The sequence below is a fragment of the Dendrobium catenatum genome, unplaced genomic scaffold (assembly GCF_001605985.2).
Source record: "Dendrobium catenatum unplaced genomic scaffold, ASM160598v2 original_scaffold_56042, whole genome shotgun sequence".
NCBI lineage: Eukaryota > Viridiplantae > Streptophyta > Magnoliopsida > Asparagales > Orchidaceae > Dendrobium > Dendrobium catenatum.
Window position 1 is genome coordinate 72251 of NW_021374494.1, and position 26725 is coordinate 98975.

Below are 26725 nucleotides of genomic sequence, written 5' to 3' on the forward strand. Positions count from 1 at the left end.
TGAAGCATTTAGGCATGTTTGAGAATTTGATATGCCTTGAAGGAAAAAAATGTTCTTTTGTAGTTGCTTCTACGATAGGTTTCTCTATTGAAAAAATTAAACTCAATAAAACGTGCATTTATAAGAAACATAATAAAACTTTGGAGGAGTTTCAAATATATCGATAAGTTGAAACCTAAAATATATCATCTTCTCAAAGAATGCAATATTCTCTAAACTCGTCTCAATTAATCTTCATCATCGAAAATTTTATTTCACTAAAACTCTAAAATTTGAAAACCCTAAAATTTAGAGACTTCGGTGATTATTTTCCTAAAAAATAATGTCAATTGAATTTGCTGGACTCAATAGTTGAGTCGCGAACTACAAAAATTATATATTAAAAATTTACATTAAACTAAAAGTGTCTTATCCGGGAACTTTTATTACGTCCGGTGAACGTACGTAGAGCTACGTTCGGTCGGCACTAAGATCGTAGATACAAAACGAGAAATACCGAGCAAATACCGAGCAATATCAACAATAACGAGAAATACCATTATGTGTAGACAAAATATCGAGTAATACCGAGTAATCCCAAAAAATACCGAGTTTTTTCTAGAAAAAACTCGGTATTTTTTGGGATTACTCGGTATTGCTCTATATTACTCGGTATTGGTCTTGACAGAGCGGTATTCCTCATTATTACCATACTAAGTATTGCTCGATATTACTCGGTATTGCTCGATATTACTCGGTATTCGTCTTTGAACAATACTAAGTTCAAAGAAAATCCGATAATTTTGGTCTCTTTAGATAGCTAGATTTTGACTATAAACTAAAGTAAATATAGGAGTTTTGAAAATTTGTCCATTTGGATATTTATCTTTCAATGAAAATTTAAATTTTTATAATAAATTATTAGCAAATGTGATAATTTAAATATGATAAATAACTCATAAAATATCATAAATAATAAATAATCCAAGGGCAACTGTGTAACATCATTGTTTCTAAAGATTTAAATGTGACTTAAAAGTATATACAATAATGATGCGCATCTTGAACAATCACCACATAAACTAGCTCATTCATATTAAAGCAAAAAAAAAAAAAAAAAATCAATTCAAATTAATCATGTCAAAATTGAGTTGACTAAAAAAGCCAACTAATGCAAGAACATAAGAAATAGCATATTGCATAACATACCATGCCATCTTTGTGTTGGGAGTGAATTTGGAATTTATCCTCAAGTTTAGTTTCAATGTATTTATAATTTATTTGATTTGACCAAATTTCAAATACACAACATATGTGAAGGATGATGAAAGTTCAAAGGAGGATGCTAAGCCTCATTGAACTGTCCCTAGGCACACCAGGGGGGGTGAATTAATTCTTTAAAATTTATCCCTTAACAAAAACTATTTTCTTTAAAAATAATGTCAAAAATAAATATAAGTGAAAGAGAATATAAAAAATATTTGTATTGTTTTTATTTTTTCTTTTTTTTTTCTTTAAAAAAAAAAAAAACTTATGTCAATTTAAACAAACTCACCACACATTTGCATAATGCAGTAAATAAAAGTACAAAAAAGAAAATGTGACAATAGAACGAGCACACCAAAAGTGTACAGGGATTCGGTCAACATTGACTTACGTTCACTCCCCTGAGTCCTTCTCTTTGGTTATTACACTAAATCTTTAGTGTCTCTCCTTTAGCCCCCACATACATGACTAAGAATCTCTTAAAAAAATCATTTCCACTAACCCAGTGTGATAGAGAACCAAAATAATTTCACCCTTCTTGTGAGGTAGAGAATTTTAGAATTTTCATCCTTCTAGTGAAGGCAACAAACGTGGAAGCTTTTTTACCATCATGGTGAAGGAAGATAACCTTTATCTTTAGCCTTGAAGCCTTTCTCCCCAGAGTAATCCCAAGAGATCTACTAAGTGTTGACCTCGACTTTCGTTTGAGTGTCATTGAGGGCCTTTGATGTATTTAATCAAGCCCCATCGGGTTCAATTCGAGCACGAATCAACTCGAGTTGAGTTGAATTAGGCTCGATCGGGTTTGATTAAGCTCGATTAGTCCGCCTTGGCCACGTCGAGTTTGTTATGATTTGAGCCATCATTTTATTTAAATTTAATTGTGTTAATTTGAGCAAATCAAATTAAATTCTAAATTGACCCGAATCAGATCTAATTTTGAGCGATTAGGTGGTTAGCTGGCTCCCCAATCCAGGCCGGGATAAGTCCAGACCTTTACATTGCATTAGTTAGTGTGTGTAGAACACTAAACCCAATTTAGATTTAAAACTCGAGACTACTACACTCGTCTTGTAGTATACTTAAATAGTGGGTAGGTCCCTTCCTTTCAGGGACTATAAATCATACTTATCTGCGTCACATGGATGACGCCACCTTCATCCTTCTCTCACACATGTGATTGGATGTTTGATCTTTCATTTTCTCAAGTTTCTCTTTAGTACCCTAGAGCCTCCAAATGCCAGTGTGAACCACACATGTTGATTAAGCCCTTCGGACCTTTCTCCCCTTTGAGTAGGACTTCTTAGTCTACACCCTCGTGCCAATCCCATTTTGGGAAGGATAATGTATGATCCTTAATCAAGAGTTTTCTCGTGCTCCAACCTGAGATGTAATTAACCACGGGGGCCCGTGGGAAACTTGGCCCCACATCTACTAAACCTCACATGAGATGTTGCATCGGGTGGGGGAAACCCGTGACTGTGATCAGGTCGCGTATATTACTACCCATCAGGGTAGGTTGGCGAGAGCCGCTATCCTCAATGGTTAGTCGTATGCACGATCCAATCTGTCCCTTCCAATTGGCCCATTTGTGCGGTGCTCTTTCGGAGGTCCGCACTAAGAAACTGGAGGAATCAAGGTGCAAGCTTGCTTGGAGCAACTGTGTGGAAACCCCTCATACTCTTTTTCCCTCTCACACAACCTCTCTCTCTCTCTCTGTGAATCCCTTCAATAGTAAAAAAATCTCCTAAGAGACTAATAAGATATCTTCTATACAAGGCTTCAAAAAACTCTACGAATTTAAAATAGTCGACTCTATTCGTACAATACATTTTTTTTTCAATTGATTTAAAAAATTAATGAATTATTTTTTAATTTATAATATTTGATAGCCTATGATTCATTCATAACTAATTCGTCATACTTGAACTTGAGCTCCACATCCCAAATATTTGATTCGAGATCGGAGCTTTTCAAACTTTTGTTGTAAACCAAGTTTTCTAAGAAACTCTAATAGTGGAGAAAGTAGAAATTAGAATTATAGACTAAATCCAAGCAATTATAATAAATATTAAAATTTTGATTTAAATATATGTGCCATAATATTTTAAAAATTAATAAGAATATTGTACATAGTCAATACACAATAAATACACAATCAATACATAGTCAACACACAGTCAATATATACTCAAAATATAATTAATACACAATCAATACACGCTCAATATATAGTCAATACACACTCACTCAATACATAGTCATGAATAATTTTGGAAGTGGTAAGGATCAAAATTAAGATTTATAAAGGATGATAATGCACACTTAAACTTTATCAATACATACTCAGTACATAAACAATCAATACACAGTCAATATATGCTTAATATACACTCAATAAATAAAACCATCACATAAACCATTCATATCTTAGAATCCTAACTTTTAAAATGCATTACACACTCAATATACTATTAACACATAGTGTGTATTGGAAAAAATATAATTAAAAAAGATTATCTTCTACATACGTGACGTTAAAGTTCAAAAATCATCATGAAATGAATGAAAACAACATATAAATCATTCATATCTTGAATCATAAATTTTAAAATGTATTACACAGTCAATACACTATATATCAGAAAAAAACACAATTAAAAAAATTTTTTTCTCTTCAGTACACACGACAGCGTACAAGCTAAAAAAAAATGAAAGAATAAATGCACTTCCCAAAATTTATTATTTTCTATAAATTTACATAAGGTATTTATTGAAGCAGCCCTCTTTACGCCATTCGATCTATAAATAATTGAAGAATATGTTCTCAAAGAAATTTCTCGTTGAAGCATTCCGACATGTTTGAGAACTTTTTTTTTTTCTTTTGGAAATTTGGGCTTGGCCCGTCATGTTTGAGAACTTGATATGCCTTGAAGGCAAAAACTGTTCTTTTGTAGTTGCTTCTACGATAAGTTTATCTATTGAAACAATTAAACTCAATAAGACGTGCATTTACAAGAAACATAATAAAATTTGGGAGGAGTTTCAAATTTATCGATAAGTTGAAACCTAAAACATATCATCTCTCCAAAGAATGCAATGTTCTCCAAACTCATCTCAATCTTCATCGTCTGTTTTTTATTTTTCTTTCTCAGTATCGAAAATTTTATTTCACTAAAACTCTAAAATTTGGAAAACCTAAAATTTAGAGACTTCGCTGATTATTTTCCTAAAAAAATAATGTTAATTGAATTTGTTGGACTCAATAGTTGGGCAAATTATTGCATATGGTCACCGGACGTGGATATAGGTTCGAATATTAATAAAATATTATTTTAAATTAAACACGTTAAAAGCGCAGGTAAAACGCAGTCAAAGTGCACCTAAAGCACATCTAAAGAGCACCTAAAGCGCAGTCAAAAGCACATGTGACGTGATATTCTGCGCGTCTGATGGTGACTGGATGTAATAATTTGCCCAATAGTTGAGTCGTGAACTATAAAAATTATATATATTAAAAATTTACATGTAAACTAAAAGTGTCTTATCTGGGCTCCACACTTAATAATATCTTGAAACAGAGAGGAAATCCGTGGCTATTTTTATATAATATTTTATTAATTTTTTTTTGGGGAAATTAATATTTTATTTATTTAATAGTGTACGTGTTGTACTGATATGGCTCATTGCATGCTTTAAAAATTAAAATATCATTTTCCAAAACAAAAAAAAAATATCGGTGCACAGCTTTTTACAATCGGTGAGTCGATCCATTTCAAGTGACGCTAATCAATTTCCGGTCACCGGCCACTTAGGTCGGCTTTCTTCTTTAAAATACTCGCTCGATGGAGACACGAGGCCACCGCTCTACTGCTGAGCGAAGAAATCTTACACATCACGATCTAGGAGCCAATAAAGAGGAAGAAGACGACGAAGAAATATGCCAAGAGTGAGACACTTCCACACAAATGGCGGAAATCTCAATAGAGTGCATTCCTGAGGCAACTACTGTCTTGGTCGTATAAGAAAGAGAGGAAAAGGAAGAGAAAGAGAGGCGTTGAAACTCAAAATGTCGGGGATCTTCTCTCTGTTTTCCGGTAGTAGGAGTGGGCACCAGACAACGCAGAGCACAACTGTAAATTTTATCTTAATATCTTTTTCAATATGTTGATTATTGTTTGATGAGCCATGGATTCTTTTCAGAGGTGATTGATTCTGCGTGGAATTCTAGCTTATAGGTTTCGTTTGTTAGTGGTTTTTGTTATTTTTTCTAGGTTATGGGTTTATTTGTTCCTGATCTTTGCTATATTTTTAGCAACTTTGTTTTGATTCTCTTGTTCTATTTTGAAGGTTTGTAGATGAAAACAAGCTCATCCTGCCATCATTGTTATTGTTCTTGTTTGATTGTTTTATCATTGGCTGGTTGATTTTTTGGTTAAAAGTATATAAGATCGAATATATTTGCTGTAAAGACTTCTTTCTCATATTTGTAATTCTGTGGAATATGGCAAGTTTTGGTCCTACTATGAGCAAGAATGGCTCTTTGATATTAGTTATAAGATGTTTGTTTTGTAGATTGTTGAACCAAAAGTAAGCCTTGTTTTAACCAGTTTCCTCTTTTCAATCTGTGTTGATTATTGTACCAAAAATTATGGTGTGGTGTACCTCTCTTGTGTTACTTTGGCATCAACTGTTGTGCTTAAATCATCAATTCTCTTGTGAATTTTGTTTACTCGATGTATTCCTTTATGAGGTTTTACTTTACCTGAAGCCTTCGGGTCTTATTGGCAGTAATTTATCTAGCTTGTTTCTATTGATATCACTTACTGCTCAAAATTTCTGTTATCGGTTTAAAATTGTTTTTTTTTTCCTATATTATCAGTGTAAAAGTTCAAAAGTGCTTCTGTTATTTGACTTAGGGTTCGTTTGGACGGCTTTCTTACTGCTTCTTAAAACAATTTTTTAGCTAGAATTTTTTTATTTTTGTACTAAAAAGAACTTTAAAAGCAGTAAGAAAACCATCCCAAACGAAGCCTAACAGTTTTTTAGTAAAAATTTTGTACTAAAAAGATTCTTTAAGAAGTATAAAGAAAGCCGTCCCAAATGAATCTTTAAAGACCTGTTGTTCTTATTTGTATTTTTTGTTTTGAAATTATCAGTTTATATTTCTCTCCTTTCTTCAATGTATTGATCCTATACAATAACTTCCTCGTCTCTCTAAGACCGTCAATGAAGTTTCAAGGATGAGCAAACTGAAAGAATGGTCAAATTTATTTATTTTTTGGAAATAAAGAAGCGCTTCATCTTTATCTGATTAATGATGAAGTAACAATATTCATCTTTTATCTTTCTTTTTTTCCCTATAAATATTTAACCATGTAAGTAGGTGGTTTTCTTGAAGCGATGAGGGGTGAGACTTAGGATTGGTGAGAATACGGTGATGCCATCAAAGACATATTTGGTGTAGAAAATAATAAGTGTTCTCATTGAAGGTCATCAGTCAACAACTAGAGAAGACCATATATATTGGCATACCACATTCTTACTAAAATTCTCGTAAAAATTATTTCAAATTCATGATTATAATAGTTACTTTGAAGGGCCTTTCAGAATGGATGGTATAAGTTGATATATTTAGAAACAGATGATTTTTATTTTTTAAATATTTTGCTTAAATATTGTCCTTTTTCTATGAACTCTTTTCATTCAAATCTTGTCATGGAGATTCCTCCTGGGACCTTGACTTTGTGTGCAAAACTTGTTTGTATTTTTTTATCCTACAAGCGCTTATGCTCAATCATTTGGAATAACTACTTTAGCTTGACATTCAGACGATTCAGGATGAAAGGGAAGCACAAGTTGCTGAAAAAGGAGACCCCTTGGCTACCACTTCGCGTCGCGGATTTGAAGTTGATAGTGGATTTAGACCTGTGGAGCACCCCGTCGAGCCCATCAACCAGGATCAACCTGTCAGATGTCCATTATCAGAACCTTCAATACTAAATGTAAGTTTAGATATTCTATTTTCTTTTGTACTTCTTGGTAACCTGACAGTTTCTTAATCAATATGAATATTTCATTATATTGCTTGTTTACAGGTTCGTATAATTGCAGATTTCCTGATTGAAGAAATGAGCTCCATTGCATTTGATAAATATGTTAGAATTATTGTGCAAGATTCATGCTACCAGTGCCTCTACTATAGCACATACACCTGTGAATCATTTTGCTAACTCGTTACTAAATATTGTTTTGTGTGTCAAACAATTGCAACTAAGACTAAACTGCATGATAATACTTTGAATTCAAGTCATTTGCAAGTGTTCATCAGAACTAGAAAAAACTCATACTTGTTTTATTTGAATTCTTCAAGCATACTACTTTTTTCTACCCTCACTTGCGATGCAGCTTATCAAATAATTCAGGATGATAGGTATTATTAGAGTTCAATGCTATTTACCAAGTACCGAACCATCTAGCTTGCATAATGAAGAATGTGTTTTTATTTATTCATCTCAACAAATTGAAGTTAGTCCCCATTTTTAGGGTGGGGTTGATTAATGCAATGGTAAGCTTGTCTTTGTTGTTGCTTAAAGGTGGGGGTGTAATTGGGTGAAGCTGACTCGTGAGCCATGCTCGATAAGCTAACAAGTGAAATTTGAGCCTGACTTGACTTTACTCGTTAGCTTATAAGTCATCTCCCTTAAAAATTATTAGTATAAAATACACGTATAATATATTACCATTTAAGAGTTTTTAAGTATAAAGTTATTAAAATTATTAACAAATTATGTCTCACTTGAGGAGCTCAAACTCAATCAATATATCAAGCTCATGTCAAGGGTGGCTCAAACTAGACTTGTCTCATTAACGCGCCTATACTTTGTGGTCATCACTTCACATTATGAAAACAGCCTCTTTAATGTACAAGAAAGGCTACTTGCCATGATCTCTCAAAACTTGCAAATTTTTTCATGATTCATACCTTCTTCACAGATCACAGCATAAAATTTGTTAGTTTCCGTCGTTTAGATTTCCATGATTTAGATGAATCATAGCTGTTAAACTATGGAAGAATGCCTGTATATCTATAGGATGGAAGAATTTGGAAGGAAAGGATATCTTCTACTGGTGCCCCAGCGAAAGCTGACCTTCTTGTTGTGAAGAAAGGGGGAACAAAGCTTGAAAAAGTGAGTGTTGGAAGAAGACACAAATCTGCTCCAAGAACTCGCCCAGCATCTCTAAGCGCAACAGAAGAGATCATCTTAAAGCTGCCTGAAAAATGTACAGTTGATGGAGACAGAACCGCTACAAGCTAAACCATTTGTTTGAATCTCTTTCGTACAGTTTCTTCTGTATTGTTATGATCAAGTCCAAATGTATTTTTAGTCGGTTCTCTCTTTGCTTATTATAAGTTTTAATTTCTATCAAACGAATTGTGTACTACTAATGAACAGTAATAGCAACATTATTGTTAGTAATAATAACTTTATGCTATTTGTTTTTTTTAATAACAAATACATTATGTGCTTCTCCTTCAAATAATAAAATTATGAGGGGGATTTATATATATAATGTTCAAAAGTATATTATTTATATATTTAAGTCTAAATTTTATTATTTACTCATGCACAACATTATATAAGAAAATGATATCCTCCACGCTCTAACCAGTACGATCTTATCACCACTTTCCTCGTTGTTGGTTCCGTCAACCTTCTCGAGATTTTGTTGTCATTTGTTTAACCTCTTTGTTCTCCTTCACACAATGTTGGCTTTGTAGATCTTGTTCCTAATGCGATCGAGTCACAACTTATTCGACTCTTTTTTGTCCTTCACACATCATCTGTCCCATCAAATGCCCTTCGTAGTGACGTTCTTTTTTATTATCGTCAAGAAGTTAATGAACATTAATGGAGTATTATATTATATAAATAGTAAACTTTGTGTGTTAAATATATAAGTACCATAAATCTAAGGGTCATATAATGTAAATTTCCCAATTAACTCCATCATTAATTGTAGCTATATGCATTTGGCTATAATATAAATTTTAGTTAACAATTAAAGCACTTAAGCCTCACTTAAGCTACCATTGACCCTAACATAACACAATCTTATTTATTACAATTAATATCAATTATCATCTAAAAGAATAATTCATATAAATATTTATCCCAAAAGTCATCTATGTTGAATTTTGAGCTTATCCCAACCACTTCCTAACAACTATAAGATGCACTTATGGCCTTAACAAGCACTTCCAAAAGTGGGGCATATCATTAAATTTTATCTTAGGTAAGTTTAGTGCTCTTGAAAATATAATTGTTGAAGACTTTGAGGATATTGAATCAAAATTTATTTATGGAATAAGTATATCGCTTTACTAATATGAACGGTTAAATAGTAAGAGAAAAATTGGTGTAAAATAAAGAGCACAAAACGTATAGGATGATAGAAATTTGCAGCTTTCTAGTACTAAAATTAAAAATTTTGTATTAAAAAACAGCTTTAAAAAACAATAAGAAAACTACAATAGTCCATATTTTAACCCAAATAAATAAATATTTTAAGATTCATTTTATGCTCAAATCTTAAACCGTCTTCATCATAATATAGATATTATTGTTTTTTAATTATAATATTATTTTTATAAATTTGAGCATCGTTGCAAATTTTTAAGAAATTAATATTTATTGGTACAAGTGAAGATTTTGGGACTGTCAAGTGTCTATTTTTCAAATCGATTTCACCTGAATTTTTTAAATAAAAAGGGGTATTTTATGAAATTTTTTAAAATAAATTTTTAATTTCCAAAAAGATTTATATGAATTTTATACTAAAAGTTAATTAAATTATATAATTTTAATATTGTACGAAGCCTTAATTTGTGTAATTATAAGTCTATTGCTTGTTAAAAATGTTACATAAATATAATTAAAATTAATTAATTGATTCATTTTTAAGAGTTTGATATATCTCTCTCTCTGAATTTTTTTCCAATTAACACATATTATAAAATAATTCTGTTTATTTTTTGTAAAATTTTCTTTATTAAAAAAAAAAAGAAAAAGAGTATATTTTTAAATTTTTTCTTCTAATTTCCCAAAATTTTTCTATAGAGGATGAGTGCTCCACAAGAAAGGCTAGACTGGTTGCTTTGCCTGTTAAAAGAAGGAAGGGCACTGTTGTAAAAGTGTGTGTATTTCACTGAGAAAAAGGAACATTATTAATAATAAACAAATAAAATCAGAAGCCAGCGAAGATAGGCGGATCGATATTTCTGTTGCTGCGAAGGGTTTGACGGAGCTCCATAAAAGATTAGGGTTTCTTCTTCTTCTTCTTCTCTTACTCACGCAGAAAAAAATAAGTATCGCGATCTCTGTTCCTATCCTCCGTCCGTAGCAATGGCGGGGGCTCTGCAGTACTTAGAGGCGCAGCGGAATGAGCGGCCGGATTTGGCAGAGTGGTACGCTAGCCTTGCTGACCTCTACCAGCGCAAACTGTGGCATCAGCTAACTCTCAAGCTCGAGCAATTCGTTGCCCTCGCCGTCGTTCAGGTTTGCTCTCTTATTTGCCTATCCTACCTAGGGTTTCATTCAATTATCTTTTCTCGACATGCTCTCGATTGTCTTGGGCGAAGACCAGAATTTTTCTGGTCTTGTATTAAAATGAATTTTATTTTATTTATATTTTGCTTGTTTGGATCTGCGGCGATAGTTGAATGGGGATCACTCAACTGCGATGCGGGGTGGGAGCGGAAGTGGCGAATCAGTTGAACTATAACGAATGTTGACTACTGAGCCTATTTACTGACCACTGCTAATGATGCGAATCTTGAACATTTCCTGCAAGAAATGCTAGAGGGAAGGACACGAGAATATTGGTCTAAGATTAGAGGAATTGAGAAGTAGGATCTTTAAAACCTATGCTTGAGCTTGGAACTAAGAAATGTGATATGTCGTTGTGTGTCGAGTATGTAGACGCGGCATCATGGATGACATGAGCTTTTTCAGCGGAAGTAGAAGGACATAACGCTTTAGTAGGGAGAAGCATGCAATAATCTGGGAGATGATCTATGGAGCTGTAGGGTGTTGGGGAGTTTTGTTGAACCGGATATATGAGAACTGATAGTCTTTGACTTGGTTTCACTTTCATTGCTTTTTAAAATATAGTGGCGCCTAAGTCTTGGGTAATGTTCATGTTAATAATTTCTCTTATAGTCTTATTTCTGGTCCTTCCTGTTTGTGTCCCTGTTAGATGGGCCTCTTAAGCATAGAGTTTATCTGCTGAGTTTCGCTGCATAACTTATGTGTAGCTTTTTTATTTTCATAAACCAAAATATTGAAGAAAGATCTTTGTTATCTTGCTATATCTTCTTTGTTTTAAATCAATGCTAGTAAACTTGGATGAGAAAACATTAGGAGTGATCATTGAAAACTCTTTTTTATTTTGCACAAAAATATTTTTTTTAAAGGATGTGTAGCTTTTTTTTTCCCTTCATTTTGGCGGTGTGTGCGCACGCATGCATGAAATGAAGAAATGAATTATATATGAAGAGGTGGGTGCTGTTAGCCACTTCACTTATATATGAAGAAATGATAAGCATTTGGGATTTCTATAGGCTGTTAATTTGTTAGGTATGAATTGAACTCATTGGTTATTTTCCCAAGAGTTGACAGGCTGTTCAATCAAGATGATGCTTCCTATTTTAATTAAAAAGAAAACTAAGTAACAAAAATGATTGTGTATGAACCAAAAGTGGAAAAAATTGTTATCTTCACGGCTATAGAAAACATCATATAGTGTTCTTCTCATTATGTATCCATCATAGGATACTTGATTTCTATCTTTAATTTGGATTTGGTAGGAATTTACAAGACTTGTAGTATGTCATACATCGGTTATTAATATGACTTGGACTTCAATACCAAAATAGTTACGTGAATAGGGATTTTTAAGTTCCTCTACTGTGTGCTTTTATAAACGTTTATTTTGTTTGCATGTATATTTGTAATTTATTGAGTTCCCATTCTTCAAACACATTCAAAACAGTGTGAAGTTAGTTTTAATATTGAGGGTTGAGAAGTCACCTTTAGTTAATACTTTTAATAGTAACAATATGATAGAAATTTAAGGGGGATGGTAAATAGCATATTCTTTGAAATAATTAAAATACAATTTAAAATAGTTAATGAAGTAATGAACTAATAGACTCGAGCAATATTCTCCTTGATTCGGCTCAAAGTTGAGACTTGGCAGTTGTGAGATGAAAGATTTCTCTTACTCCTTGCGTGGACTTCAGTTTGTATCTAGTTTTTTGACTAAAAAATCTGTCACTAGCTTTGTGCCTCTCTTATCCTCAATAAAATATTTAAGTTATATTTCTATTCTTTAAGAAAATTAATGAAAAAATTATTTTGAAGTTGGGTAAAAATAAAAACTCATGTAAAAGAAACAAATACCACGACTGACTTTAATATGACTCACTTATTTAACATAGATCCAAACACTTGCGATGAAACAAATTGGCTTAGTAATTCCAACAAAAGAGAACTGATACCATCCTCCATATTTCAAATTTTACAGTTATTAATTACAAAAAAAATTTACTAGACATTTTTATGCAAGTCTTATCTATTGATGAGACTATTTGTTAATGAACATTATAAACATCAACAATGTCAATATAAAACTTTTCCAAACTGTTTGGGTTGCATTTATGAGTCTTCATTTTACTTTCATTTTTTTCTTTCTGTTCAGTGCTCCAAGAGGTGTTAAACTTATTATTCATAGATGTCCTTGAAAAAGTTTTATCCATGGTATCTATTGTCTACCTTTTTTCTTTTCGTATTTTTGAACACTGATTTTATCTATCAATCAAATTGTAGCATTTCCACCCATTTGTTGTAAACGTCCATTTTAAACAACTATATGTTTAATTGATGCTTCTTAATCAGCCACCACTCTTATGTAATCATTCCACCCTTTTCAAAACCCTTTGGTTCATTATTTTATTAGTTATTTCAAATAATATTTGAACTTTCACCTCATCAAAATAGTATTATATTACTGTTAAAAGTAAAAATTAAAGGTGACTTACTAACCTGCATGGTTGAAATTGAATTCTCACCTTTTTGAATGTGAACTCAACTCCATCTAGTTTCAACAAAATAATTGCTTGAATTCTCTTCTTAAAATGAGATTTAATCACTTCTAATCACTTATAATGAAGCAACTGACCCTTGTAGTGCTGATAACTTTCTTCTTTGAGCATGCTTTAAAGTTTACCAAATTTCATAATAAGTATAATTCAAGAAATTACTCATACATGCAACAAAATAAACTTTTATAAGAGCACACAAAAGAGGGAGGGACTAAAAATTCGCTAGTCACCTGACTATGTTGGTATAGATTGTACTATTGAAGTCCAATTCATTTATCATTGCCTGGATATTAATAATTCGTATATGTAAATAATTGACTGTTGCATGGAATAACCACCAAATCAAAACAAAATGAACCCATAGTGGATATTTAATGATAGGAACACTATATAACATTTTATGTAGTATAATTAGCAGCCTATAAGTATCCCATATACTTAAATTTCTTCATAATCCCTGCATGCACGATGGCCAACACCCCTTCGTTAGTGAAAGTTCCAAACATTGTAACACTAAATATTCTTAGTTGTTTTATCGAAGAATTTAATTCATAACTCTTAATCATTTTATTTAATACTTAAAATAAAAGAGGACTAATTCCTTCCTCAATATTTTAGCTTTTAAAGTTGTTCATTACACAAAACATTTAATAGAAAACATTTGTATAGAAGTCAGATCCATTAATAATGAGACTATTTGAAAAAAGATGTTATGGCCATCAATAAGAATGACATCAAACTTATTCCAACTTTTTTATTTGGATTTTGGTGCCCTCATTTTTTTATTTTTGTTAAGTGCATCTTTGAAGAACATTATATATGTTATCATTTGTCTACATTTTTTTTCTTTTTTTTAACCTCCAACAATAATTTTATCCATGGTCTAATTTCTGCAATTTCCATCCATTTGTTGTACATGTCCATTTTCAATGATTACATGTTTAATAGATGCTACTTTTTCCCCCCTCATGTAATCATTCCTATCTTTGTCGTGCATTAAAGGTTTTTTTCTTCACTAACCTATTGAAGATCTTTAAATAGGTTAATGAAGAAAAACCCTTTGATGTATAGGGATAAAAAAGCAATTGCTGCGTGTTTTACCAATAATGATAAATATGAGCATATTTTTGAAATTATTGATAATAGATGAGAAGTACAACTCTATCAACATTTGCTTGTAGCTGTATATTTTTTTAATCCCACGTAATTTTTTAGTAAACCTGATATTGCAAATATAAGGAAATAGTTTCTTGATTAGATGCATGCATTAGAAGGTTGACTGGGGATTTCAATGAAGAAGATACTAAGCAAGGAGTTTGGTGCATACATTAGGGGTTAAGGACTTTTTGGTATTCTTCATTATGTAAGACATGGCCACTCTGGCATCAAATAACATGATTTTAGTAAAATTATAATCACTATTGAATTCTTTTTTAATTAAATAGATTTTTTTTAATACTTCAAGTTGTTTGGTGGCTAGTGTTTGGCCAAGGAGTTTTAATCAAAGGGATGTGAATGCAATTAGAGTATATTTGAATATGTAATTACAAAACTAAATTTTGTATATGTTATCTTCATGAAATTTTATAATTTTGTAACTTAAATAATTTTTAGTTACAGCTTCATAGCGAAAGAAGAAATGATGGATCATGGTCGCCTCAAAGATTTAGTTAATGTAAAATATGATAAGAGTTTGATTCGAAGATACAACCATCATGATATTATTGATCTTCTCTTTAAATGATACATATGATGCTAATGCGTGATTAATAGGAATAGAGATAATGTGTCAAATGAAGATAATGAATTATTTATTGGTGAGGAAGATTTGGCCTGGAGTACGGTTGCAAAAGCCGTTAATGTTTATGTTAAATTTACAATATTTGAGAGTGATTTGAAAGCAAAGAAAAGGAATCTTCATTTAGGTTCAACATTGTTATGATTAAACTTGAAGAAAATTATAATTGAGGAGATAATAATGATAATGTTGATGATGAAGAAGAGACTTTTTTGGCTCGTGATAATGATGAATCTCAAGATGATAGTTTAATTTGTTTAAAAATATTAGAATTGCAAAAAAAAAAAAATTATAAGTATTAAGCATTGAACATAAGTATTAGACTATTAGTTTGATTGTTTTTATTATCATGAAGATTCATCTTTTAATTTAATAGTTTTTCATATTTAGCTGTATTTTTTTGTAATTTTTTTATATTATGTACCATTCTTAAAATAGTGTGCGTTGTGCCATACGCTATTATAACTCGCGGGTATCTTTTCACTGTAGTGCATTATTTGCCATCACGAGTATGATTATTATCTTCTGATATAATTTGTATCATAAAAATGTCATTTAATCATTTCTAAAAAAAGTATTTTCATTTTTTTTTTAATATCTTCATCCTTTTTTTATTATCTTATTAACATATCTTCCAATGCATTTAACTTGTTGAAAATCTCTAGAGCTGTTATGCCTTGCCTAAGATATTTTATCTCTTTTTCTTCTTTCTTAGTACCAATATGCATATTTCGTTTACTAAATAATTATTTCTATAATTATTTCTACCTGCTCACACGAGCTCTTATTCTCTTTAGTATGATCTATTTATGTCTCTTTCAAAACTTTTTCAACAATCTTCTTAATTGAATCACTTTATTAAATAATTTTGATTTACATCTCTTAGGAACCTATTTTACATGATCAACAATTTTCTACATTTCAAATTCCACCTTATCACGGACAATTTTTTTTTTAAATATTTTCTTTATACTTCTAATATAAACATCCATGACTATTATATGCTGCGTTTCCAATTTTTTTTCCTAGAATCATTTTGCAATATTTGCAAACAGATTCTTTTTTTTTAAAAGAATAAATAAATATATTTGTGATTTGGTGGCTGTACTTTACAAAATAATTCAATTTTCTTATCATTTCTTAATGTATGCATTGAGCATTATAGGATCATCGGTTACAATGAAATTAGGTGCAACTTCACTTTTTTTAGATCTCTTATTTCATACTCACCATAAATACTCCGATGGTCCATCCACTAAAATTTGTATGTTCATTCAATTCATCCCCAATAATTATATATGCTTTGTTAGGTTTTTGTTATAATAATAAATCAATTCATTACAAAATTGACTTTAGTTTCCCTCTAATCCTACTTGAGGAGCATAATCACTATCCATATTTATAATGCCCCCATGGATAATTAAGTTAACAACATCGTAGATATACTTTTTGTTCCTTACTTTTTCAGGTTACCTCTAACAAAAATGTAGTATCCAGAGGTTGACTTCTTGCTATCTTTAACATATCCAACTTTGTAGACATATTAGAATGCTTTTATGTTTATATGCTCGCTTTTAGTATACATAATGCAGAGAATAGCCTCCTTATGCTTTTGATTTTGAGTTTGCATGAGTTAGCTTACCACTCCTACAACGGGTGTAATATTAGGCATATTGACAAGCATAAAAATTAGATTACGTACAAATCTTTGAAATCAAGATGGAAACTAAAATAATTTATTTTAATATGAAGTAGTCCAAACATACATAGCGGTATCAATCACTGGCTGTTGTTCTCCTACCTCCCTTACATTCTCAACAAATCCCATATATGAATAGCACAACAATCACTAAATCTATCAATGATATTCATTTATCAAACATTAAGCCAGAGATTCAAACTTTCCTAGAGAATTCTGCTAGCTTTCCTAATGCTGTTGGTAGGGCTTTTGAATCTACTTTGGCTCTAGTTGTATTATCAGGTTCTATTGGGTCTCAGATAAAGTTATCTATTTATGATCCCAAACCTCCATATTTTGTATCTACATTTATTAGATCTCAAGCTGACACTCCTTTGAAAAACCCAACTTTATTTATTTAACCATCCCATTAATATCATGGTAGGGGAAAAAGGAAAGTATACGTGAGAGCCTCACATTACTAGGTCGTCTTTTAAATTCTTTGATCTCTATGATGGTTGTGATTTGATATTGAATACCACTACTTTGTACTTTTCTTAACTCTTTCTAGTTTCTCTAACCCTCATTCTATGTATCACCCTTTTGTTTTTGCTATTTGTGCCCTCATTTTGTAATTGCTATTTTTTTAAATGATAATTATTCTACTTTAAAAAAATATTTTGTAGGAGAAAATGAAAGCATTTTTTTGTTGTAGGCAAATTCAGCACCCAGTAAGTATTTGGGTCATCTTAGTTCTTTAGTGATAAAACACATTTATCTTAGATATACTTTTTGTATCACTCCCATGAAGTTTTTTTTTTAAATGTCAGAGAAGCCTTTTTTTATAACTCTTAATAAGTAAGATGCGATCAACATAAACAAGTAGTTTGAGAGAACTTGAAAGTGAATGTTTGAGGACGATGAAATGATTGTGTTAGGGCTGCAAAAGAAAACTCAGTAGTAATTTCGCAAAATCTTTAAAACAGACCACATGAGCTCTATTTAAGTCCATATTTGACCTTTTTTAGTAGACACGTGATTCTCCTTATTAGACAAATAAGGATGTTGTTCCATACTAACTACCTCATTTAGATTGCTATAAGTTCACATTCATTTTCAAGAGAAACTGACCTTGATTGATGATCATAAATAGGAGAATTTGGTTGAAATTAAAACTAATAATTAGGGAAGGTGTTAATAGTCTATCCCCTAAACTATTGTGAATTATTTAGTAACCAATCGATAGGATGAAATTTGACATCAACTAACTACCCAATGAAAAATAATAAAATCCTATGTATGAAGACTGACTAGAGTGTTTATTTCAATATCCATAGCTTGTTTCTAGAGAGAATTTGTAGTGTTTCTTGACAAGGGATGGGAATATAGAGAGATAATAGATTAGAAAAATGTGCATAAGAAAAAGATAAGTGACCAAATGGCATGTGAGAGTGAACGGGATTAGCAACCTGCGTTTATCTTTTTGAAGAACAATAAGTAAATATATATCATATAGCTCATCAGCAAAGGGATGCTTAATTGAGTCTTGCAAATTGCAATGTGGATGGAAGTGTTTTAGGAGGTGGGTGAGGTTGTGAAAAATAAACATGTAGAGGGGAAAGAGGAATGGAAGCTGTTAGAGTAAGAGGGACTACTCGTGAAGGTATGTGAGAGGAAGAGGATGTAGAAAAGAAAGGTGTGGTCCTATGAAAAGTGGCATCAAGTCATCAATTAAAGTGTATAAGCTTTGGGTGAGATGTTCATAAGATTTTATAACGTTTATAGGTGTAAGAATATCCGAGAAATATATATTGAATAATATGAGGGGAGGGCTTATTATAGGCTTAAGAAGTATAATCGACACTCAAATATCCATGTTGTAAAAGAAAAAGTAATTTGGTTGGGATAAAAAGGGAGATGGTAGAAATAGTATTTTTAGAGCACTAAATACAGTGTAATGTACAAAAAATTTATTTTCTTGAAAGAAGGCGCAAAGTGAAGTGATGCTTTTAGTAATTAAAGCGTTTATAAACTATATATATATATATATATATATATATATATATAATATGCATATATGCATACATATAATGGTTATTTAATTAATCAAATTTAAACCACACTAGATAATTTTTCAGCAAATATAATGATACATTCTATAACAATAATTTCCATTGATTCAGAAGTAAAAAAAAATCAGATGCATAAATGATATGAAATAATCAAATGATGTAAGAATATACTTAAAAATAAATAATATATTTGTGAGATTGAGTGACCATTTACATATCGAAAGGTGGAGGCTAGTGAAGTAAGAGATAGAAACTAGAAAGAGTGCGTAAAGATTATGAATTGAGATGCATTCTAGAGAAGAAGCTTGGATCGGGAAGCTACCAGCACCAAGAATAAGTACTTGTGAAAAGTATAAAAGAACTAGTGGGAGAGTGAGTGTGAAAATAACTACTACCAAGCAGCAATTTGCTCCAATGGGAGAAAATGGAGAACTAACGTGCAAGGACTTTATGACTTAAAAAATACCAGGGAAAGAAAATAATTGTGTCTAGTTATTATAGTAGCAAAATAGTTCTCTTCTCAAGGAAGGTATGATATAACTAAAACTCAATCATCTGATTGAAAGATCAGAAAGTATTAAAAAAATAGACACTAGTATCCTAGGTATTCGATTAAAAGTAATTTGGCTGGGATAAAGAAGGGAGATGGCATAAATAATGGTTTCGAAGCACTACGCTCAATCCAATATGCAAGGATTCCATTTTGTTTCAATATGCAAAGCATAAAGTGAAGTGGTGCTTTAAAAAATTTAAAGTGTTCATGAATTTTATATCACATGTACATATATTATGTGCATCAAATAATTATTTACTTAACCAAACATAAATCACATTAGGTAATAGTTTTTTAGCAAATAGAATGATACATTCAATGATTCAATGACAATAATATTTATTGATTCAAAAAAAAAAAAAAATCAAAGGCATAAATAATATAAAGATTGAGATGACAGTGTCATATACTAAAAATCAATAGTACACTCATGAAATTGAGTGAATAGCTACAGACCGAGAGGTGGAGGCAAGCAAAATGTGAGAGAGATATTCATGAAAATGAGATATCGATAAGCATTCTTGAGAATAATCTTATGGCGAAAAGCTACTAGCATTAACAACAAGAACTAATGAAATTGTAAGGATTAGCAGGGGAGTGAGTGTGAAAGGAAGAACTAGCTTTAGTGGGAAAGCTTGGAGAACCAATGAACAAAGACTTAATGATTACAAGAAATAGTGAGGTAAAAAAGTGTTTAATTATCATGGTAAATGTTAAATTAATTATAAAATTTGAATTAGAATTTTATTCTAAACAGAAGTCGAGTGCACAATGCTATGCATTATGCAACAAAGCGGTGCGTCTTGTGCACTTTTTCTTAGGCATGTACTTTACAAGCAAGTGATGCACAAGGTAAGTGCATCGCTTCGCTTCACTCCTAAATTGTGGCTTTGATAACATTGAATAGAAAAAAAATTAGGACAGAAGAGCAGTGGAGGCATTATTGATGAGATAATTGCATCCCTTAGAAATTATTGATGAACAGTCATTTGAAATATTTATGCCCTCATGATATTAAGCAAATGATGATTTTTGCATTCAATAATGAAAGTCTGTTGAGATATATTAGAACAGGTGTTTTGATAAACAATTCTATTGTTAGTGTAGAAAGTGCTAAACTAAAATTGAATAAATTCTATAGCATTACCAATGCATTAAGTTTTAATAAAAGTGAAAAATATATATTTTTATTTCTTGGTAAAAATTCTTAAAAAATGTTATTTTCTATTAATATTTGAGTAAATAGACCCAAGTGAGCCTAGAATAATTATCAAAATGCTTAATGAGTAAGGATGAGAGCTAGACCCCAAATGTTCAGGTGGACAATTAGAGGCAAAAAAACAGGAAATGACATAATGGTGTTTGTCAATCTTGCAGATTGAACAATCAAATTTGGAGAGAGATAAGGAAACAAATGAAAACCTAAATTGTAGCAAGTGGAAATTGATCAACTGATAATGCCATTGATATAAAATAATGGCAAAGGGTGTAGCGGAAGGGGCATCAATTGTCAAGTTGTACATTGTGTTAGCAGCAATACGTCCACCAATTGTCTTCTTCGAGTTAAGATGTAAAAAACAATGAGATGGATTAAAGGTTTTGGAGTAGTTTTGAGTGTTAGTAAAATGATAAATTGGCAAGAAAGTGGTAGGCATAAAAAATTGGAAATGAAATATTTGGAAGGGTTTATGATGCCCCTTCTAGAGATAGGAGAGTGGTAATCCTTGGCAACAATGACAAGTAGTGGAGAAAGATGTGGATGGATGAAAATAATTAAGGGTTACTTTTCATATAAGAAGTGGCACTTAAATTTAAAAATCAAAGCGTACCGATAGAGACACCTATAATGGATATAGAGGAAGAGATGATACGAGAGATGATAGATGTCTTGATAGTGTTGAAGCAGTCTATCATAGTTTTCTTGCGAAATAGTAACAAATTCAGAGGACGAAGCATTAGGAGTATGTTGAGTTGAATCATTTGTGGAAGCATGTTTTTGAGGGGAGGGGAGGGGGTAACCATATTTTTTCCATGGTTTAAAAAATAGTTCGAGGCGCACGCCTTGAGGCTTGCCTCAAATTGAGGCACACAATGAGTGCCTCGAGGCTTAAGCCTCGCTCCTTGAGGCACACTTTTTTTAAATGAGGCGCACGCCTTGAGGTTTAACGCCTCGAGGTGTTTTGAGGCAACGCCTCATTATAGTCAAGGTTTATAATTTTTTATTATATATTATTATTAGTAAAAATATATATTTTATTCTATCATACAAAGAGAATGAACAAATTAGCTATAGATAAATGAAAAAAGGTTGAATGATTGTGTTATATTTAATAAAAACTTAAAAGAGAAACACTTCAAATTATGAGATGAAGAACTAATGATTGAATAAATCATTTGATTTTTAATAATATATTTTCTAATGATGAATGGGTAATAACAAAAAATAGTAAAATATTTAAAATTGAAAATGGATGCATGCATTTGATGATGAATAGAATGAAAATTTATTTTACATTGAATCTAATGTTAATTAATATGGGGAATTAAAATACACGTTATAATTGAAAAATATTTAGAAGATGATATTGAGTTAGAATTCAAGGATGATATAATTATTATGTACGAGGGCTATTATGAAGAATATGAAAGTAAGAATAAGACTCCCATGGATTATAATATTTATGATGCATTTAAAATTTAAATGAGTGCTTATTTTGATTCTCATTTCAAATTTTTATTTTATAATAACATTTTATATTGGGACTTGTAGTTTATATCTTTATAATGACAAATAAAATAAATATGTGATGTTTTATTTTACTTTTGTCAATTTTTATGAATTATTTGTAAGTTCATGTGTTTTTATTTTTCTATTTTGAGGCGTACGCCTCGATCCGCCTCGAGGCTTTTGCCTCGCCTTGCTAAGGCAAAACACCTTGAATCCTGATTTCACCTTTTTAAACATTGATTTTTTCCAACAATATATTAGGGATAATTGATGTGGCTGCAATGAGGACAGTGAGATAGAATTATGGCCACAACTATATCAGGCATTTGTCCGATCTCCACATCCCAATTCCCTCTACCACCCTAGTGACAACAATGAAGGCCGATTGATCAAGAGTCAGAGTGGGGTGCAAAGAGCTTGGTGACACAAAGAGAGCCCTAAAGAGAGCAGTTGTAATGTTACAAATAGTGAATTATGCTATTAATTGAGATAACTAGGATGCAAACCAAAGATAAAATTGGCAATAAGAAATTATTCATTCTGCTTCTGCCAAATAGTTGGGTTGGTAGTGAAGGGGTGGTTTTGCAATACAAGACTTTAAACATGTAAATTAGTCTACAAAAACCCAAGTGGCTAAATGTCAATGAGAGAGGATCAAACTAGAGCTTAACAAATGTGATATAGGCTCTCATTTTTAAGGCTTTTAAAGCTCAATTTTTATTTACGGTCGAATTTTTATTTGTTTTTTTTTTAATTTGAATTATTTTCTTAATTTTTTTCTCTTGAATAAGAATATATTTCAATTTGAATGTTTAGGATTTGACATATTATATTTGCATTGAAATGCTTGGACTTTTCTTTATTATCTAATTTAATGCTTGTAAATTATTTGTTGCAATTGGGTCCTCTTTAGATCCAAGCTGGGCATTGCAGTTTGCTTTGTTTTTGAGGTTCCATCCAAATCTTTCATCTAATATTAGAATTGATTATCGAATCCCGAACGATTTAAAGATTTAGGCCATCCTACACCCACCTATCCTACATAAGCCAAGCAACCTATCCTAACTTATGCATGTAATGTTTGTAACAACATTTCTGTGCTATCCACACCAAGAACATGACCGATATAAGACAAGTCCTCTCATAGCACCTATATTTAGTTGTGATTGCATCATTGATGATTCCCATGATTTTACTCGATTATTAAGGTGATGCCCCGACATTTGAGGGTTTTCATGACTTATGCTTGCATATAGTTTGGGAGTCTGAAATTTTCTAACTGTTTTGCTTAGTATGAGATGAATGACTTGCAGTATCTTAAATTTGCTGAAGTAAAGTTGTCAAAATTAGCTAAATGATACTGAAATACCATTATTTGTGATATAGACTTTCAGGAGCTATCACCATCTCTACTTGAGATTTATGGCACAAGTATTTGCTACTCCTTCATAGGAGATGTCTTATTGAGGCTCCCTTTAATTACATTTAAGGTTCTCAATTAATTTTTTATTACCCTAATCAAATTAAGAAGCTAGTATAAAGGTTCTAGATTTTTGGATGACTGGCGATTGACCTTATAGATTTATCAATGGCCTTTGTTCCGGCAAAAGTTAGAAGTATGTTTATATAGTCTTGATAGTAATTAGGATGTCCACCACAAGGATATCTAGCTAGAGTAATATTGTAGGATTCCAACATGCTTTTTGTCATTGCCGAGTAATTCTAGTTGGCCATCAACCATGTATAATCCAGATGGAGTCTACAGATTCCAAATTGAGTGAACCATTATTCTAGTATGATTGAATGGCCAAGTTTTGGTATAGTTTTATTCTATACACCAACGAGGGAACACGCAAGGAAGGTAAATCAGTACGTTGGCGATCAACTGCTTCAAGTTTCACTAGAAGGGTTGTACCATTAAATAATGTCCAACGCCTCAAATTAATCTTCTGATGTATCAAATAAATTCAACATCCAATGACAAAATAAAATGTGACTTTGAGGATGTGTCAATGACAAATCTTTGTCTGATGTAGATGCTGAAGTTTTTTATGGGAATCCCCAACAAGTGACATCTCCAACCACTTTTAAGGATTTGAAACACTAGCATCTTCCTAATGTATGAAATTATAATGACAAGTGCTAAAAATTAGTCTTTAATGGTGGAAATTCCATGAATGCTCTTTTTAAAGTAGCTTAAGAGCTTTTTAAAAGTAACTCATCCCATTTGCCTCTCAGAGTGTTGTGGGGATCTACATATTGTATAAAATCTCATTTAGAGTGAAGATCGTAAATGCGAGAGAGATCATTTTCTTGAAAATAGGTGGAGCAAAGAAAGTCCCATATTTTTTTGTTGAGATTTGAAACATGAACATTGAGACAATTGAATGTTTAAGACTATTGAATAACCAAGGATGACATAATTAGATGTTTGCCATTTGAAAATTTAATGGTGTTAGGATTATCTGAAGGAGAGGCATTAAGATGATTGAATTTTTTCATGAGAACCAGCAAGGAAGCAAATGGTTCTCGAGATCATATGAGAGTGGTGCCAATGGTGGAGGGATTATATAATCATTTATAGGAGATGGAAAAACCATGCTATTGAAAGAGAACGAGTTGAAAAAGTGGAGATTTAACTCAAATCATGGGAATTATTATGCCCTAGGTGGAGGATAGTTGACAAAGAGGACATGGTTGTAACGGGGAGAGATACACATCTAGTATTTTGGCTAGCATGAGTAGATTTGAAGCCACAGGTTGTATATTTGAAACAAGGAGATGTGTAAGTCGACTAAGAACAGAGGTAGTAAGCGGGGCAACCACGAGCACAACTCAACAGTGCAAACTTGTGCACAGAGGGGGTAAACGCTCGTAAAATGTGGAGATCACACGTGCATTGCATACCAAGAACAAGTATGATGCAATGGGAAACTAGGACAACAAGGTGATCAAGGTCGCAAACAAGGATAACATGAGGTTGAAAGTGGGAGGAACGGGACAGGGATTTGGCGGCTATGATTAGAGGTAACCCCGTTCTGATGATATATTTAGTAGAAAAGGTTTTGTACTTAATTCACTAGAGAACCTGTCATTTATAATATGGAGATGAGTGCAACATGTCAAAGCACAATGAAAAAGCTTACTTCATTCACCATATATGGAGTTACTTCGTATTATGAAAAATTTCTACAGAAACATAAATGACCAGTAAGGTTAATGTTCATTTTTGTGCACACGCTTAATTGCTTTATTTTTTTTACATATTGCTTCTTTTATTTCTTCTTTCTACATATTGCCTTTTTTTGTGGGAACTCATTATGACTTTTATGAAGTCCATAAACTTAATATATTTTGATGATCTGTTTCTAAACTAGTACTTGTGCCGTGTTAGGTTAAACTTGGCCATAAGAATTGATGCAAACAAAATAGAGCAAGGCACAAAGAGAAATCAATTAAGAGAAACAAAACTTACTTTTATAAAATTAAGACATAACTTAGAGAACAAAAGGGATTAGAGAAAACAACTAGAGCAAAATCTAAATGCATCAAGAATGCAAATAGTCATTACCATTTCTTGTCAAACTGTTGGTTGACATGCCTTGTTTAAGCTGGTATTTAGAATTTTCTTCAGAGAAGGTGAAGGTCTTTTTATAATTTTAATGACTTGTTTTTTAATGAAGTTGGAATACTCCAACTCAAATAATTTTATCCTATTATAGTATTTTATGTTTTTTTATTATTTTGATCTACATGTGCCAAGGCCATTTCTCTTTATGATTGTCGCTGGTTGCTGTTAAAATCATTTAAGATTATTTATTTTTTCCTTTTAACTGCCTTTGATGCAGTAATTAGAGCGAGAACTTATGAAGATGTAAGCAAATGTGATTATTAGTAGAACGCTAACACCCTGGTGCTTTAATCACCTAGGTCAACTTTAATATGTATGTCTTTGTGTATGGTTTTGGACATGCACATGCAGCTTTTTACGCGATGTATTTGTTCGCACTGAAAACAAATTTTGATGTTTGGATTGTTATTTGCTTAAACATGGGTGTATTCACCATGGACGTCAACTGCATTTATGAGTTTATCAGAATGCACACATGCATGTATTTTTTGGAAAGTTCGTGTATTTGGTTTATGCACCCATCTACTTCTTTGATACATGATGCATGCTAGATGATCAAAATTATGGCCGCATGCTGGTAGTTGGTTTCCTGCATGGTGTTGGTTTCTTTTCTGCAATTATGGTAAAGATATGCATTGCTCGAAACAGTTATACCTTGCGTTGCTGACCTGCTATGTCAAGAATGCACATTGCGTTGCAATACTATTGAGAGCTTCAATTGTTTTGAGCTTAAATATTGCACATCTTTCATCATGCTTGCAGCAATAAGGCCCAGAAATGCTATAAGTTGATGTCTTGGAGGAACACACATTTCATTATGAATTGGGTAGGGAAGACAAAAGTTCCTTCCATCT

General features: G+C 31.9%; 2 protein-coding genes across 4 annotated transcripts in view; both read left to right on the forward strand.

Annotated features, from left to right (window-relative positions):
• Positions 1–4995: 4995 nt before the first annotated feature.
• Positions 4996–8748, forward strand: LOC110107710. Of its 3 annotated transcripts, none has more exons than XM_020838054.2 (3): positions 4996–5380; positions 7086–7250; positions 8340–8748. In XM_020838054.2, the coding sequence occupies exons 1-3, from the start codon at positions 5315–5317 to the stop codon at positions 8562–8564; spliced, it is 456 nt and encodes a 151-aa protein (XP_020693713.1). In that variant the 5' UTR covers positions 4996–5314; the 3' UTR covers positions 8565–8748. The 3 variants fall into 3 exon arrangements, with proteins under 3 accessions (XP_020693713.1, XP_020693714.1, XP_020693712.1); XM_020838055.2 differs by lacking the exon at positions 8340–8748 and adding an exon at positions 7344–7633 and having other exon boundaries at positions 7077–7250; XM_020838053.2 differs by having other exon boundaries at positions 5000–5380; positions 7077–7250.
• Positions 8749–10486: 1738 nt separating this feature from the next.
• LOC110107713 (26S proteasome non-ATPase regulatory subunit 13 homolog A) overlaps positions 10487–26725 on the forward strand; it is a 32997-nt gene continuing 16758 nt past the window's right edge. The window contains exon 1 of the mRNA XM_020838058.2: positions 10487–10805. Within this exon, the coding sequence (XP_020693717.1) occupies positions 10653–10805 (153 nt within the window). The 5' untranslated portion in view covers positions 10487–10652. The remainder of the gene's footprint in view (positions 10806–26725) is intronic.

Excerpts from the sequence above, each read along its gene's own strand:
- LOC110107710 (XM_020838053.2), top strand. The coding sequence starts at position 5,315 with ATGTCGGGGATCTTCTCTCTGTTTTCCGGTAGTAGGAGTGGGCACCAG. Across the intron at positions 5,381-7,076 it reads AGACAACGCAGAGCACAACT|ACGATTCAGGATGAAAGGGA; the intron begins GTAAATTTTATC and ends CTTGACATTCAG. Across the intron at positions 7,251-8,339 it reads CAGAACCTTCAATACTAAAT|GATGGAAGAATTTGGAAGGA; the intron begins GTAAGTTTAGAT and ends GTATATCTATAG.